The sequence below is a fragment of the Glycine max genome, chromosome 20 (assembly GCF_000004515.6).
Source record: "Glycine max cultivar Williams 82 chromosome 20, Glycine_max_v4.0, whole genome shotgun sequence".
In the NCBI taxonomy this organism is placed as follows: Eukaryota; Viridiplantae; Streptophyta; class Magnoliopsida; order Fabales; family Fabaceae; genus Glycine; species Glycine max.
Window position 1 is genome coordinate 2,020,379 of NC_038256.2, and position 18,905 is coordinate 2,039,283.

General features: G+C 33.2%; 1 protein-coding gene and 1 pseudogene across 2 annotated transcripts; one reads left to right on the forward strand and one right to left on the reverse strand.

Moving 5' to 3' along the window:
• Positions 1 to 5,858: 5,858 nt before the first annotated feature.
• Positions 5,859 to 13,399, reverse strand: LOC100795157 (chaperonin 60 subunit alpha 2, chloroplastic). Of its 2 annotated transcripts, XM_003556620.5 has the most exons (9): positions 13,077 to 13,399; positions 12,836 to 13,001; positions 11,551 to 11,672; positions 11,242 to 11,449; positions 11,008 to 11,153; positions 10,343 to 10,649; positions 9,549 to 9,799; positions 6,934 to 7,134; positions 5,859 to 6,532 (listed from the first exon to the last, which is right to left on the reverse strand). In XM_003556620.5, the coding sequence occupies exons 1-9, from the start codon at positions 13,155 to 13,157 to the stop codon at positions 6,245 to 6,247; spliced, it is 1,770 nt and encodes a 589-aa protein (XP_003556668.1). In that variant the 5' UTR covers positions 13,158 to 13,399; the 3' UTR covers positions 5,859 to 6,244. The 2 variants fall into 2 exon arrangements, with proteins under 2 accessions (XP_003556668.1, XP_006605502.1); XM_006605439.4 differs by lacking the exon at positions 13,077 to 13,399 and having other exon boundaries at positions 11,571 to 11,672; positions 12,836 to 12,974.
• Positions 13,400 to 15,479: 2,080 nt separating this feature from the next.
• Positions 15,480 to 18,166, forward strand: LOC100795687 (UPF0047 protein C4A8.02c-like; annotated as a pseudogene).
• Positions 18,167 to 18,905: the final 739 nt, after the last annotated feature.

The window sequence follows — 18,905 nt, forward strand, 5'->3', positions numbered from 1 at the left end:
GTGTCATACACGCGGTCATTTTTCTACTTATAGATGTATGTGTGAATTAAAGAAAAAGTTTAAGAAAAAGTGTAAATTATTTATATTTATATAAATTGTACTGATCCAATTTTTTTTAACGGTAAAAATAAAAACAATGTTGAAAGATAATTTTATCAATTAAGTTAGATCCCATTGGTCCGGCAACACATTTCGATATTATTGACAAAAATTTATTTTAAACACTATAAAATTACAAGTGAAACATATAAAAAAATTATATTTTTAGATAAATTTCAAGTAATAATAGAAAACATATTAAAAGAGTGTATTAAAAAGTATCTTAGTAACATTTCTCCATTGACAAAGATCATTCATTTAAAATACAGACTTTAAATAACTTAACTCTAATAATTAAAGTTGTATAGTTGTAGAAGCAAATAATATAAAAAGGTGGAGTTAAATTATGTTTTTAGAAAATTTAAAACTTTTTTTAAGACTATAGAACACATTTATATATTGTCTAAGAAATATAAAAGATCAGAAGATGAGAAAAATAGTTTTCTTTGAAAGTTCTAACAACAAATTCAAAATCCTTTTGTCAATTAAATAAATAAGAAAGCACATAAAGAATTTATAATGATTTGGCTTAAACATAAGACTACGTCAAGTTCTTGATAACCACCAAGTCTCTACTAACTTATCAAAGTTACAAGTATTATTTATTATTATTTTTAACTCTTACAATTATAAATTCTACCCCAAACTTGACTTAAATTCAGTATTTTTTATTCTAGTTACTGTTAGCTCTAAATAAATCAACATGATTTGTTGGAAGATTGCTTACCAACTAGAGTATGATTTTCTAAAAGACGAATATATTACTTAACACTTTTAGTATTTTCTCTCAAGATATACAAAGGGTTTTGAAAGTTTTGTATCTTTACAAGAATTCACAGAAAGTTTTACAAGAAATAATGAAAGAATTATTCACCTAGATGATTCGTGTCTTATTTTTTCAAAACTTATTTTATATATCGTCTTCATCTCCAAGTATCCATTGTTTCTCAACGATTGAATTTTTCATTCTTTGTATAAGGTCTTGAGTCTGTTAAAGCATTTAATGCTTACATTAAATGCACGTCTTTTCTCCATGCAAAGCTCATGTTGATAGGATAGTGTGTCTTGTACTTCAGCAAGAAAGTCACTTCTTTCATTATAGCAAGTCTGTAACAATATGACACGTCTTTTGATGAGAATCAACATCTTCTAAATTGTGGACTTCTTTTATTCTTTATAAGATTTTGACATATTCTAGGAGAATGTTTTCTATATGAAAGAATCTCAAATATAGAGTATTAAATTAAGGTCTTAAATACACTACTTAAATGTTATATCAAATCATTTTATAAGTGTATCGTCTAAAAACATCAAACGCATGGAGACAAACTATGATATGATAGCATATCAAATGTAACTTTTATTATTTGTATTTATTTACATCTAACCAAAATAATTAGGAATCATGATTCATCTTTAAGACATAAATGTCTTTTCATTTAACAACAATTTTCTCTAGCAAAAATAACAACTTACTAGGTTGCATTTTTATTAGAAAATTAGGATAAGGGCAAGTGTCATTTAACTTTATATTTTAGATACATATTAGCAAGATACTTGTTAAATATATATTTTTTATTAATCACTAACATTTATTAAGAATCACAATATTAAAAGTGACAAATTTGTGTAAGTATTACTCCTTATTTAATAAATTTCTACTTAATTATAATTTGATAATTTTAAATGAAAATAACTAATGATAAAAAGTGGGTCAAAAAATATATTAGAAACTATATCAATGTCACTCCTGTCTAATTTATTGTATTTGCATATATTAAAAAAAAACTTGGGCAACAATTGAATGCTATAAAGTAATTTGGTTTAAAACATATTTTGGTCCTACATGTGTGATACATTCTTAATTTTATCCCTATAATTAAAACTTATTAAATTGAATACTAACATTCTTAATTTTATCATAGTATTACCACCACACTTTTGTTATTAATTTTTAAAGTAAGTAATGAATTATTTCTTGTTTTATGAAAATAAGGTTTCTAATTTATCTAGTACCAACTTCAACAGCTACAAACTAGATTAGCTTCTTTTGTATTTGTATTTATCTAAAAAAGTGTCAGTATCACTTTTTTTCTTTGGCTTCCATATTATCCAATTTTGTTGCCGGGGAAAAAATCATGTTGCTTCCACAAAGGCATAGACCTAGAAAAGAGTGATATTATTTTAATGTTTTAATAAAATTTGAATCTTCAAATAGTTGGGAAGTTGGAATGAGATTAAGTTATTAATGGAGAGTTGAATAGGATAAGTTGGAGAAACAAAAGGTTACACATGTAGTTTTTCCTTTGAAAATATCAAAGTTGGAATTTTTTTTGGGACCTTTTTCCAACATGGGCCCAGTGCGGGTGTACTGTGTAACACCCTAATTGAATCACATCAGAATGAGAGGAATTCAGAGACTGTGCAAGTATGAAACTATACAGCTAAGGATGACTTAAAGAAGTTAATCGATACTACTTATACCAACAAAATGCATCTAGTTTTCGACAGCCTATTACGTAAAAACTTCACAGTTAAGTGTGTTTGGCTTGAACTAGTTATGGGAAGGGTGACCTTTTGGGAAATTTCCCAGAAAGCGTGTGGGTAAGAACAAAGCACACTAAAAAGTATTGTGTTGGTTTGTGGGGTTAGCCATTAATCCTGAAAGTAGCCAGGGCTGATTTTCGAGGTTTCAGAAAGGGTTACCTACGAAGGGTAAGCAATCAAAGTTGATTTTCGAGGTCTCAGAAAGGATTGCCTGCGAAGGATTATGACCAACAAGGTATTGAGTAAAGTGTCATCGCGTGAAGTGTCGTAGTGTGACAATCGTCAAGAATTTAAAAATCAAGGATGTTACAAATGGTATCAAAGCATATCTCTCTCTCAGTACAGTGTGATTCGAGGATGAACCAGGCGAAAGGTAGTGAGCATGTAATACCCCGATCGAGTCACACTAGAATGAGAGGGATCAAAAGGTTGTGCAGGTATGTGACTATACAACTAAGGATGACTTAAAGGAATTAATTGGTACTACCTATACCAAGAAGATACATATACTTTTTGATAGTCTATTACATAAGAACTTCACAGTTAAGTGGGCTTGACTTGAAGTAGTTATGGGGTGGGTGACCTTCTGGGAAGTTTCCTTAGTTGAATAAAGTGTCATCGCGTGAAGTGTCGTAGTGTGGGTAAGGACAAAACACGTTGAAAAGTCTCGTATTAGTTTGTAGGGTCAGTCATTGATCCTGAAAGCAGTCAGAGATAATTTTTGAGGTCTTAGAAAGGGTTACTGCTTAGAACAAAGGATGAAAGTTTGAAAAAAAAAGAAAAAAAAAAGGCTTCAAGTCCCACATCGCTCAGGATAAACACTTGAATAGTGTTTCACTTCCTATATATAGAGAGCTCATTTCTCCTTTTTTCCTCGCCCCAGTTGAGAAGCATTTCCTCAACTTTTCTTTCTCCCTCCCATATTTCAGCCGATGCATTTCCGGCAAACTTCTCCCTCTTTCTTTCTATCGCTGTAAAATTACGGTTGGTTATAATGGTGACTTTTTAAAGTCATATTTTTGGTTGGCTATAAGAGTGACTTTTTAAGTCATATTTTCGGTTGGCTATAAGAGTGATTTTTTAAGTCATATTTTCGGTTGGCTAGACTTTTCAAGTCATATTTTTCGGTTGGCTATTAGAGTGACTTTTCAAGTCATATTTTTGGTTGGCTGTTAGAGTGACTTTTCAAGTCATATTTTTTGGGTGGCTTTAGAGTGACTTTTCAAGTCATACAAGAGGGTGTAATTCTAGAAAAGGTTCCCTCAGTGCAGTGGGAATCTTATACAGTGATCTGGGTTGTTTTATCCTGGGGACTTCGTGGTTGATAGTCTGCTTGCATAATTTTTGGCAGTGCCACGAAACGTCTTAAAGAAAGCGACATTGTCCGCGACTCAGCCAATAATTTTTTCGGTTTACCATAAACTATTGTTACAACAGTTACCTACCAACGGTTCTGACCGGTGGAGGGTTCTGACCAATAAGAATGTTGAGTGGAGTGCCATCATGTGAAGTGTCGTAATGTGAAAGTTGTCGAAAAGTTAAAAATCAAGAATGTTACACATTGTCAAACCATGCTCAGGGCTGGGCCTGAAAAGAAGTAGGGGTAGTTGTAGAAAGTTGAAACAAGATGCATTTGTCATATGTAGATTGCTACTCTTCTAAGATCAAGAAAATACAAGTATGAACCTCATGAGTAGCGCAAAAATAATTTGGTTAAGCAAGTGATTAGACATGGGTAGTTAATGTACTAAAGTTAAGGTTGAATCATTCGAGTATTATTTGAGTTTGATCCTTAGCGAAAATAATTTTTTGTCATATCTTATTTTTCTTTCGATTAAACTTTGGATTAGTCAAGGTTCATTTCTCCATAATAAACTTGAGGGTTAAAAAAATAGTTTGGTTAAGACAAAAATTAGTATCCTAATTAAAAAAGAGTTTAATGATCATGGATTATTAGTGTAAAAAACTTTTATAACGTAAAATTAATAAGAAATTATCGTTAATATGAATTTTAAGTTAATTATCATAAAAATAAAAAAAATAAAAACTTATTATATATAATAATTTATGATTTGATGATAATATAAAATAATTTTACATTTGTCATTACATAACCTATTTTTCCGTAAAAAAATAAGACCATTCACAACAAGAAAAATGGTTTATCAGCCAAGTAAGCAATGACTTCCGTTATTGTTTTCCAGTAAAAAGCGCTGCTGAACTGTGCATAGTCTAGATTGTTAGGAGGAAAATCGGTTAAATGAAGAGGATCGAAAAATGAGTTAGGTTTGTACTGTTTTCCAGTAAAACATACTGTTGAACTGTGCCTAGTCTATGTTTTGAGGAAAATTGGTTAAATAGAGAGGATTGAAAAATAAGTTAGGTTTGGAGAAAAGTAAAAGCACGTGTCTGTACAAAAAGAAAACCAGTGGTTACTGGTAATTCTTTGCAATATATATGGTCATAGTTCATGAAAGCAATTAACTCCACATAGTTGTAATTATACTTTAATTGTATATAGTAAAAGTCATTAAAGATATAGTTGGTATACATTAAAGTCAACTGGATTATAGTCAAGGAACTGAATCATTTTCTACTTTATTTACAAAGTATCTATCAAAAGGACAAGAAAGAGACCTGTCAACTACAAACAAGCAAAACCACATACACATGCCCAAAAAGCAAAAACTTGAAAAAGCCTATTCTTTCCGGTATTATGACTGAGTTTGAAACTTGATTTGATAGTTGACATTCCGGTAGCATATAACATACTCAGTAACTAAACAACAAAACCGCGAGTCCACGTAGCACGTAAGCCTTCAACATCCAATCTATTAGCGGGTGTACCTACTCATCGAATTAGATTAAAAAAGATCATTGACAAATACATCAAAACTTCTTTAGTCACTCATAATAAAACATGCACAAAGAAACTTTGTACCACAAAACTAAAATTAAAAATTGGATGGGGTATATTAAGTAATTGTCTTCCTTAAATTAACCGCTTAGGTTAAAAAAAATTATATGTAAGAATCGAAAATAATATTAAAAAATTTATAATACTTAGGCACACCCTGTTTAACCCACAAGGCAACACTTATACTTCCTTATTTTGAAGCATATAGACTATAATCATCCCATGACACAGCAAACTACAAGCACCCAAATTAGAGTTTATTATCAACAATCTCCTCATAATATCGTATTACCGGTTTTATGGAACAAAACTATTAATATATTACCAATTTGGTGTCAACAACTTGAATTAAAAAAAAAAAAACATAGGTGTCGACAAAATTAATCGGTTAAACGAAGAAAGAAACCTTAACACTAATCAAAATTCCCAGTGGAATGCACTTTGAACTTCATCAATTGTCTAATTGTTCCTATTGCTTCATGACACATGGGTTTCATCAAGTCATAACTCGTGTAAGAAGCAACAACCTCTGGCTTTGCCATTCTTGAAACGAGCATTCTTATTGCTGCTGGAGTACTAACCAACCCAAGGGACATTCACAAGCTTTGACTAAACCAATGGCATGGACACTGGAAAAGACTAAACTCTATTTTCAAAATTGTACTAACTGTTTTCTCTGTCTCAGGGAGTTATGCCAGGGACCAAGGGTACAGGTGGCTTCGGTTTCTTTATTTTATCCACCAAAATAGCTTGAGTAGTTAGAATGACACCAGCAACAGAAACTGCACTTTGAAGAGCACATCTTGCAACACGACTAGGATCCGCTACTCCAGCATTCAAAAGATCTTCATACGTGCCTGTCATTGCATTATATCCAGTTCTCCAATCATGTGTTCTAGTCTTCCGGACAACAATGTCTCCATCAACTCCGGCATTAGTTGCAATTGATTTTGCAGGTTCAAGGAGTGCCTGCAACGATTCATGTGCAACCGCTTACATATGTTAAAAGCACTCCAGAGTCCAGACAAGTTCATACTTCATATGGAATAACCTTTTTTTATGTGCTTGACTAGGCTATACAGGTAGTAAGTGAATGTTTCACCCAAAATAATGAGGTATACTTTATGAAATAAAAGCTTTTCTTTCAATTACAATACAAACAAGAATTTAAAAAAGAAAACTCGCAAATTTCCTGGATTTCAAAAGATTCAAATCTCATAAGTCAACACTCTACTAATTTAAATTTTTTCATGGAAAGAAACATTTTACATAAAAATAATCTTAGAACATTCACTACAAAGTAAAATCAATAGGAGAAGAAATATATGAAGATAAGAAAGAGAACTAGTATAGTAAAAAATGTACCACACCTTTGCTACAATATCAGCACCAATTTGCTCATCTAGATCTTCCATGGAGTTCCTTATTGTTGGTATCAAGTCCAATAGATGGACATATGTGGCACCCCCTCCAGGAACAATTCCCTCGCTTATGGCAGCAAATGTTGCATTCTTTGCATCCTCAATTCTAAGTTTCCTATCTTCGAGTTCTAGCTCAGTATGTGCACCTACCTACGCAATTGGTTATTGCATTATGCAATAAACACATGAGAATGAAAATAATGTAACATATTGTGGAAAAAATTTAAGAGAGTTGTTTCTATCTGTACAACGAATTGCAATAAAAAATTGTACAAATGAAAGTCAGTAAGATCTGTGCAATTAACACGATGGCCTACTAGATTTCATGCATAATCTATACAAGGATCATGTAGTAGATACTTCACTTCTTTTATAGGATACAAGCTAATTGTTAGTTTTCATTTAAAACTGTTAGAATGTGGGTTGTGGGTCTAACTCAACCCTACAAAACCGACTTATAAGGTGAGGATTATTTTCCACTTATATACTCTATCTCTAGCCAATGTGAGGACTTCAACATGCCCCTCTTTTGCCCACGGTTACCCACCACAATGTGGGACTTCAAACACACAGCTACCTAGAGGTGAGCACAATTAAGGCGGCTTTCCAACACTCCCCCTCACGCTCAAGGCTACCCGTCTAGAGTGTGATAAACACAAGGACCCACCAATACATCTAAGATAGGCTCTGATATCATATTAACAAGAGAACTTGAATAGTCAGTTGCATTAGGGTTCTCATTATTGTTGGATGCAAAATCGCCCTTGTTTATCCAACTCACAATATCAACTCTTGTGTCCTCAAAGACTTTGGAGGGTTAATTTATTCATCCAAAAAGCGCTCCACCTTAATGATGGACTTCTCACAGTGACCCATGTTACTTAAACCCTTCTACTGCACCTCCTCTTACCTTGATGCAATCCTTTTAAAATATGGATATAAGGTTGTATTTCAAAAACTTTAAATGGAGCTAAGTTTTCACTCTTGTGAGAAGTTGATATTGTGAATTGGACATAAGGATGTGGTGCATAACTTAGCTCGAATTAAAGTTTTTGAAATACAACCTTATGTCCCTACTTTAAAATGGTTGCATCAAGGCAGGAGGAGGTGCAATAAAAGGGTTTAAATAACATGGGTCACTGTGAGAAGCCCATCATTAAGGTGGAGAACTTTCTGGATGAACAAATTAACCCTCCAAAGTCTTTGAGGACACAGAAGTTGATATTGTGAGTTGGACAAACAAGGGTGATTTTGTTTCTAGCAAAAGTAAGGACCCTGATGCAACTGGTTATTCAAATTTGTTTGCTAATATGGTATCAGAGTATATCCTAAATGCATTGGTGGATCCTTGTGTTTCTCATGCTCTAGGCAGGTATCCTTGAGCGTGAGGGGGAGTGTTGGAAAGCCATCTTAATTGTATTTACCCCTAGGTAGTTGTGCGCAAAGAGAGGTGTGATAAAATCCCACATTGTGGCGGGTAGCAGTGGACAAGAGAGGAGCATGTTGAAGTTCCACATTAGCTAGAGATAGTGTCGAGATAGAGTATATAAGTGGGGAACAATCTTCACCTTACAAGTTAATTTTGTAGGATTGAATTAGACCCAAACCCATGTTGTAAGAAGAACCAAATGGCATTGACTGAAATTGCCCAATAGGTACATGAACTGCATACTACTAATTGAGGTAATACCATGTTAGAGTTCGTGTTAAATCAATTGACATTAAGTGAAGTTTCCCAATAGATATATCTTAAGGTAGGTGATGTGAGACTTTCCAACATTAATGATGAACAAAGCCCTATGACTAAGAAAATAAAGAAATCAATTCAAAATCTATTTTTACTAATTTTTTTTATTTTTGAAATCCTCACACAAATATTATGAATAAAAGGGCAGCCCAATGCATGAGGCACCCACCACAAACAAAGAGTTTGTTTCCACAATTAAACCTGTTCCAAGTCACAAGGCACCAACCTTACTGATATGTCAAGACTCAACCTCAGACAAGAATGTTATGCGGGAACTGACGTGGTGTGAGATCTAGAATCTAGATTTATATTATCTTTCATTTTTTGCAAGACTCAATCTCATAGAATTCAGAACCCTACAACAATTGATAGGGATAAAAATAGAACGACCACAATTCTGATTTGAGTTATTAGACAATCAATGGGCCATTTTGAGTCATTAGTTAAATGAATGATATAGATATTATTGTAATAATTGGTTTGACTGAAAATAGGAAATTAAAAAGTAGAAGAAAAATTATTGCAGAGAAGATAAGCAACAAATAGATGATATATTATAATAAATATAACATGAATGATATAGAAGTGATTAGTGAAAAAATTAGTAGGATCTCACTTTTGACAAGATCACATATCAAGAAGGCTAGTAGGTGACAAACTGTCAACAATCCATTTCTCAAGTCAAGTTAAAAGCAATAAATAACACTATGATCCAGTAAAACCCAAGAGTAAGAGATGATAAAGTAACATTAGCAAAGTAAAGAACAAAGGCCACCAGAATACAGACAGCCCCTGACATGTTTACTGAATTAGGTACCTTTATAACAGCTACACCACCAGAGAGTTTTGCAATTCTCTCTGAGAGCTTTCTTGACAGGTTTGCATTATCTGTTTCACTAAGATCCTTCTTTATCTGTGAAATTCTAGCTTGAATTTCAGCCTTCAAACTAGGATCAGCAATGATAGTTGTCTCATTACAGGTTATTCTCACTTTCAGTGCAGTGCCAAGCTGGTCTGATGTGGCACAATCAAGTGTGAGACCCAAGTCTCCAGAAAGAAAATCAGCTCCTGTGGTGTTAATGTCAACATGAGGTCAAACAAGCAGAACAGAAAAAGTGTGCTGATCTTAAACAAGGCTAGACAGAAAGACTGTTTCTGAGATATGGGAAAAAAAAATACATCATGGTTATATTTAAGAAAACAAAATCAGAATTTCAAAGTATCCTCATACTGTCATACAGATAGTCACATGCCATGCACAAAAAACAACTCCAAAATTTAACATCCCCCATATGTAATTCAAGTCTTTATCAATAATTATTTCTATTAACAGTCAACTGAGGACCTGAAACATCACACAAGGTTTATTGCAAATTTTGAAACCAAGACCTGGGCAAATATTAAATGACAAGGTGGCATCACATCAGTGCCCAATGCAGTCAAACTGCTTAACTAAAACAAATTAATAAATGAAAACAAAAAGCAATGACAGAAAAGTTTCTTGTCTCAAACAAATTGCATAGACTTCACAAAAAGAATTCAAAAATAGGAAACATAAGAGGAAGTTGGCAGAAATATCAACCAAGATTATCAAATTCTGTAGGAACTCACCAGTCATAAGTGCAATGTCTTGTAACAAAGCTTTCTTTGCACCTCCAAATCCTGGACATTTTACAACTGCAACTCTTAGTAATCCTTGCATTTTGTTCACCACTAAGGTCTCCAACACTTGCTTTGTGATATCCTCTGCAATAATTAAGAGTGGGGCATTCAACTGCATAGCCTTTTCCAGCAAAGGAACTATTTCTTTGACATTTGAAATCTTTTGATCAGTTACCAAAACTTTAACCCAGTCAAACTCTACAATGGACTTCTCCTGGTTTGTAATGAAGTGAGGAGACATGTAACCCTTATTGAACTGTACAAAAAGGACAAACAACAACTGTAATAGGGCAAAACACAAGGATTATTCAGATATGAGCAAGAAAAACTGATGTTGGTTATTGAGTAATATTATCTGTTAGAATATATAAAAATATCTTATCATATTTTAGAGCATCTTACTTAGACTCTCCTTTAAGATTAGTTTCCCATAGGATTGATTACCATATTTCATTATCTCATTATTATTTTCCCTAATTAGTTAGGATTATAAGTAGTGCTCTAGGTCTAGGTTACAAGAACATAATATCACATGGTAAACATTACAGTACTCGAAATATTATTATTCAAAGTGTCTTTTCTCGTAATCTCTTTCCTCTCAACATTATCTCTACCTTCATCCCTTCTTCAATTATCACAGAGGTTTCAGATGATGAGGAAGACTCAATAGATATCACCCCATCTGAACCAATCTTGTCCATAGCTTCAGCAATCAAGTTACCAACATACTCGTCGTTTCCAGCAGAAATCGAGGCTACAGCTGCAAAAGAGAAGGAAAATATCTTCAACATCTTCTTGTGAAGAAAACCCCTTAATTTTACAAAATTCAAACAAACAGAAGCTAAGACCTTTAATATGCTCCCTTCCTTCAACAGGAACACTTCTCTCCTTCAAGAACTTGACCAGCTCCTTTACAGTCTTTTCCATCCCCTTCTTCAAAGAAATAGGATTAGCCCCAAAAGCAACTGCTAGTAGTCCAGACTTAATCATGGCCCGAGCCAAAATAATTGCAGTGCTAGTACCATCACCAGCCAACTCATTCATTTTGCTTGCAACCTACGAGGAGGAAAACTAATAACATAAATACATCTCTGGTTATTATTGTCTCAAATTTTATCCATTTAACCCGAGGCAAAATCCTAACAACCATGATCAACCTCTTGAATTAGGATGGCACCTGCATTCTCAATTGCATCCGAAAGCTCAATGGATCGAGCAATTGTAACGCCATCATTAATCACTTTAAGGTTTCCAGATTCAGAAAGAATAACATTTCGTCCTGCATGGTTAGGAATGAAACAAATAAGCAAGAAAAAACAACAAACACTGGACCAGAATCAACCAATGACTATATAATAATATTGAGATTTGAAAGCAAGGAATTTCCAGCTCAAATATAATTTAAAGCATGTTAAGAAAGATAGAATAGAGGTATTTGACTGAAACCGAGTGTCTGAATTACACAGTGGTGCCTCTTTATATAGATTAATTACAATCAATACAATTAATTATAGGAGATATTGTTCTTATAATTCTGATTTGATAATAAAGACAAAATCCGAAACTGATCCTATTCTAACCTTATCCTGATCCTATTATGATTCTCAACAAAGCAATTGTGAGGCTTTTAGTGTTTCTTCAAATTAGCTTACGTTGTGTACAAAACAGCTTACAATCAAACCAAAGCCCAATCAAAACAAAAAATGCACTCAGTGCATGTTTGGGTTCATATTGGATCATCCAAAATCATGTTAAAATACCAGCTAACATGCATTTAGTTAATTTTTTGTGTATTTGGGTGCGCGTTTGCTTAATTAATTCAGAATGAAATTGATCTTGAGGTGAAGTAATTTATGTCCAGATGTTTAATGTTTTAATTATAAAACCAAGTTAGTAGTATGCAATACAAAAAAATTTATACATCACAACTTACCTAAAGTTTCTTCAACTCAATCGATTTTGGATCCAATGTAATTTCTCAAAGTGAAACCAAGCATGTGAACACTTACCTAAAATCATATTAGCTGGAATTTGAACATGACTTTTGGATAATCCAACATGAATTCAAACATGTTCACTTGTTTGGTCCCACGTTGAGCAAATGATTTTCGGGTCTAAAGTCGATTCCAAGTAGCTTTTATGTTGGATTAAAAAAAATATTTAAGTTGAGCTTTACTGCTAACTTCGAGACAAAAACGTCCAAACATAAATCATTTTACTTCAAAATCAATTTCATCAAAACCAATTTTGCAAGGGCTCACCCAAACACGCACTTAATCAAATGCAGATAGAGATTCTAGATATTGGCCATTGTTGAGGCAGAAATGCAACTGAATATGATAGCAATTAAGTAACGCAACAAATTAAAAAACACAATAACAATGGTTTGGTTAATAATCAAATTGCTAAGCATAGTCCATATCGATATATATATATATACACCTTTGGGTCCAACGGTGAGAGAAACAGCATCGGCAAGTTTATCAATCCCAGCTTGTAAGGCTTCTCTGCACTCTTTGCCAAATAATATCTTCTTAGGGCCAGCACACACCACAAAACGTGGCGTTTTGCGAACCCCAAATGCCACCGTTTGGTTCCAACGAAAAGGCTGCAACAACAAAAACAGCGTAGTCAGAAACTTGGAGGAGAGTGAGAGAGCAAAAGTAAAGATACTTATACTTACTGAGAATGATGAAAAGGAAGGGTTTTTGTTATTGGGAGGGAAGAAGAAGAGCGAGGAGGAGAGAGACACGTGGCTGCTCATGATGTATCGTGGGAGACAGAGTTTGAAAAAAGTGGAAGCTCACTTCTTCTTCTTCTTCTTCTTCAAGGAGTTTTTTTTTTATGTATGGATTGAAAAGTGGAGGCTCTCGCCTTCGCTGACTGAAACAGCCACCGCGGGTTACGCTGTTTCCGCCGTCGCGGGCTCGTCGGCACCGGCGGTTTTGCGTTACTGATGGATGTCGTAAACCAAAATCGTCGCACAACGATCTTGTTTGCGATGTCGTTTGTGCGAGCCATTTTAATATATTTTATAGTGAAAATCAGATAAATAAATAAATATTTTTATAACCCAAGTTAAGAATTAAAAAAAATAATTAAAATTTAGGAAACATTTTTTAAACCAGACAAATTAAAATTAGAATTTATATATAATGAAAATTGAATTGTCCTATGTTTAAGAAATTTAAAGTAATTTAACCAAGTAAAATATTTTTTTTAAAATGAAATAATTATAAATTAAAGCAATTCAAATTCTAGCATTTTAAATTCTCAAATTTTTTAAAAGTCTTTATCCAAAACACAACAACTTACGAATAAGGAAGTCGCAATATTTTATGCCTACCTACTCTTTTTCATCTCGTGATATGTTTGATAGTTGGACAAATCCTATTCAAAGATTTCTTTGAACTTAACTTTGATGGTTCTTATGTTCATGCAACAGATTTTGCATCTTGTGGAGCTGTCATTCACAATAGCGATGGAAAATTTATCCAAGCTTTTTCTAAAAGACTTGACCATTGCCATATCTTAGAAACTCATCTACAAGTCATCTTTTATGCGATGAAGATGACATTGTATTTGAAGGTAGACACTTTGATAGTTGAGTCTGATTGCCTTGAGGCTATTCAACTATTGGATGATGTTGATCATTAAGGAAGCTAGTTTTGTGACCTTCTTAATGAGATCATTGGAGTGAAGCTTTAGTTTCGCAGTGCTTTATAGGGCATATTTGCAGATAAACCAACAAATTGGCCAATTCCTTTGCCAAATATGGCTTATCTTTGTCATCTCATGTTAGTTATTTTGATTTGTTATTAACTCCTTTAATGGAGGATGATTTGTTATTAACTCCTATGATGAATTTTAATTGATTGGTGTCTATGGCTCTTTGCCAGACTATTTAGACCGATAAAAATAATAATGTTCAATGAAAGATAGGTAGGAAATTGTCATATTTTTTAAGATTTGAAGGTTTTACATAAGCAATATAAATTTTATTATCAATATTTTATTTTGACTGGGCTATCAATATTATTTTAAGAAATCTATAAACATAATTATTGTTATTAATATAATGTTATGTATTCAATAAAATTTTATGAAAATACTACATTAACTTATATCATTTCCAAATTTAACAATTAATTAGTGTTAAGTACTACAGTTTATAAAAGTGGTTCATAGTAGCATTTATCTGATCTCAGAGAATTTAAAAGGGTCAATTGTTAAACATATCTCCCTTTCTTATTACACTAGTATAATAGTGGTTCGCATATTTTTCATTTTTGTATTATTAAATTTACTTAAATAGTCTCACTCCTCTTTCTATTTTTATATTAAATTTAGGTTTAAATATAATTTTAGTTTTTTTTTTATTTTTTCAAATTCAAAATTTTGATCTTCCTATTTTAAAATAGAGATTTTTGGTTCTCTTATTTTAAAAATTTATAATTTTGGTCTAATCTTTAATTTTATCTATATTTATTTATTTTATTTCTTAAATTTAAATTAAGTAAATAATTTTTTCTTAATGATACTTTAAATTGAATACGTTAAATCTAAGGTTTAATTAGACCAAAATATGTTAGGTCTATGAATGAACATTCACAAGGTCGAGTGCGAGGTTCATTCTCGGGATACTAAATGGGATGAAATATCTCTTTTGTCCACTTATAAAATCCCTACACTACAATTTTTCACTCCCGTAACCCCATGAACCAAGTAGCATTGCCCTCCTCCGAGAATTGTCATGTTGCGCTTCCCCACCCGATCATAGTTTGAATATACGACCAAATCATGCTGCACCACCCCTTCCGTAGTCAATATTCACACAACCCACCCCTTCAAGATCTAATACCATCTTGTCGCACGCAACCCCACCATAGGGAGTGATACATGTTTGAATATTCAAAACGGCGTACTTGTTTGTCAAATCATTAACCCCACCATAGGGAGTGATACATGTTTGAATATTCAAAACGGCGTACTTGTTTGCCAAATCATTTTTGACGGTGGTGTCGACCTTGGCCATAACGACATCGTCCCGCTTGAGCTTGGTGGTGGTGACAACAAACTTCGACACATGTGTATGGCTCAACTGTTTGTATTTTTTTTTATCAATGCCACAAAAGGTTTGATAAAGCTTTGGTTTAGATTGATGTTTTTTTTTTGTTGTATGACATAACTAGGGTGTGATGGAGGAGGATTCGATTTTCAGGACAAAACAAGTTAAGAAACGAAAATATGATTCTATTAAATTATTATACAATAAAATCATTTTTTCATTATTTACTTAGAGTGAAAAGTAAAGTTACAAAAATAGGATTCTATTATATAATATACACCAAAATTGTATTTTTATTATTTTGTTTTTCATCCCAAATAAACAACAAAAACACAATTTCTATTATACACTATATAACCAAACTACACGCATAACAATGTTTTAAACTGCGGTCTGCAACCGCAATTGGGGCCGCAACATAAAGGTATTTTGATTCACCGCAATTTTGGCAGCATTTTCCCGCAATTGCCCGTAGCGTAAAGGATTTTTGACTTGCCGCAACCGCAATTTAAAATCATGCATAAGTTAGTTGTTTTCAATTCACTGAACTTGGAAATTATTATGTGGAATTAAAACGACAGTGCAGCACACCAGTGCTTCTCTTACCATCAATGAGAATTACGACTCCGATGTTCGCGATGATACTGAAACCTTCCTCAATCGGATAGTTCCTGAGGTTTCTTTCTTTCTATCACCAATTTGATGCATTCATCTGCTCCATGGAAGCATACTCTAGAGGGTTAGTACTTTGTTTGTTTGTTTTTTTAGTTCTCAATATTTGTTATCGCTTTTTAATTTTTTTAATTAAATGGAGCTGATCTAGCTTCAATAATGTGATTCTGTTTTTGAATCGTTATTATACTTCATATATTCACCAGAAAGCCTCTGTGATTAGATGAATTTTATAGTCCATTCTTATCCTCTCACCTGAACATGTTCCTTTTAGCTTCTGAAATTCTAATTGGAGATTATGTGCTAATATATTTGCCAGTGCCTGTATTTTTTATGTCTCATAATATCATAACTAAGTTGTTAGTTATACTGTGCATCTTTGACAAATGGTTTTGGATTTGAAATTTTGCAGGGCCAGATGACATGCCAGCTCATATTAAATCATCGATGTTTGGTTGTACACTCGCGTGAGAAATACTTCCATCTTTCAGTTTTATTCATCATGCTGAAAACATGTGGTTATGTTATCATCTACTTACATATTGTATTTTTACATTTTTAGGGTGCCCATTACAAATGGGAAGCTTAACATGGGCACATAGCAGGTATTAAAATTCATCTTTGCAATGATGTATCAAAAATGATCTTTATTAATATCTATATTGTTACTAGATGCACACAAGCACACATATATGTAGAGACTGGAGGGGGTGGGGGACTCCTTTTAAGTGCTGGGATAAAGAGCTCTGTGATAACGAATTAATTTTCGTTGCACTTTTGGAATTTTGTGAATCCATCCATGAACACTCCTGTTGCTGAGCAATTCTTAAAAGATTCGTGGCCTTGCATGAAAAGTCCGCAGCTACCCATGTTTATTTTATGCACAGGCACATTCAAGGAGTTGAATCAATGCTTCCATTGTCGATAGTGTTCCAAAAGTAGTTGTCTCCAGCAATGTTGTTAAATGGTGGAATTTTTGCTGACTGCCATAGACAATTTGTGAAGGGAGGTGTGCTATGCCTTGCCGTAGGCCGCAATGTGTGTTTATATGGTGGAATTTTGGCCTTCCGCTATATTCTGCCATTGATAACACTGTTCTCCACTCTCCAGTAATTCACTAGTGATGCCATATACCGGGGGAGTGATGGATATATATATTTCATAATGATTGATTCATAATACACTATTTCTGATTAGGATAAACCTATTATTTCACGAACAGATTTAAGATCTCACAATACTGCCGTTCATGATGCCTGAACTTGAGACTAAGTTCATGTATAAAACGATAGGGTTTATCAGTAAAATTTAACAAGGATAGACAAAATTATAGATCTTGACTGTGCAACTAACAAGACAATGCCATTGATTCTTACTTGTAAGAACAGATGAAAAACTGATTTTCATAGGAGTTGAATGTGAACCATCTATGCTATGTAAGTTTTGATTGAGGAAATGAAGTATGAAATTTCATATATTGTGTACTGGGGTTTTCTTCAATAAAATTAATCTTTATAAATTGAAAAATACAATTTTAATATGATAGTGTTTAATATCTATCATATATGTTGGTTTATGATTGGATCTGTGATAAAGGAGTTGGTTTGGTTGACATGAATAACTATTTAGTTACTATTTGCAGATGTTCTCACTGGCATTCAGTTTGGAAATATACTCTATATTTCCAGTAGAGAAGCTCTCAAAAGAGTTTATGGCTTGTATCCAAACAGGCCCAATGTAACATCCAAGCTAATAATAATTTATTTCTTCTTTTTATGTTCAAGGGTATATGGCTCTGTGAACATCGGGATCATCCTACCCCACGAAGAATTGTTGTCACACTTAATGAAATATGAGGTGCTAAGATCTGTTTGTTATACCTCACCTTCGTGATCAAGACAATCTCACTTTGTAATTTATAGCAGGATGTGTGCTACAGATCTACCTTTTTTTGCCAATGTAATTTGAGTACCTTGATATGATATGGACACAAATGCGGATAGCATTATGACCCTTTAATGCATATAAGTATTTCATATAATTATTATCAGGGCAAATTACATCAGCATCCTCTAAGATTCAACAAAGTTACACTTATACATGATGCACTTCCCATTTTTAACCTTTACAAACCTCCCTCAATATAATAACGTAATACTATATTCTTCTTACATTAACAGAAACCTTCCATGACTTGTACTATATCGTTATATGCGTTGAAATATATTTTACCTAATATTTTTTTTTACTAATTGGAACCTCTTTTAGCTGCTGATGTACTACATTTATCCTCTTAGGCTGAATAATATTGCATTATTCTACTTAAAAAAAAAAAACAGGATTGTTGAGCTTTTAATTTCTTTCACAAGATGGATCCTTCATTTCATAAAGATGATACCTTTCAGCAAAATATGCTTTCCGAATACAATTAATCACCAATGGCTCATGCCAGTAATTGCACTACCATTATGGAGACACCATATGACTAGACTTAGAGTATCCAGAAATGAATGAATATGGCGCACAATAGGTGGATCTGAGGCGTGAAAGATGAGACTTACATGGCACCAAAAATTGACTAGGGGCTGATGTGAAGAAAGAAACGTACGGACTTAAGAATGATTTCATCAATTAAACTCATAGTTTAGCGTCATAAGTAAATTTATATTATTTTTTTTTACATCAAATAGACATGTTTTTTTCCCATTGAATTATTTCTGAAATTTTCAGGAAAGAGACGTCCACATGATCATCGAAGAAATTGCTTAGAAT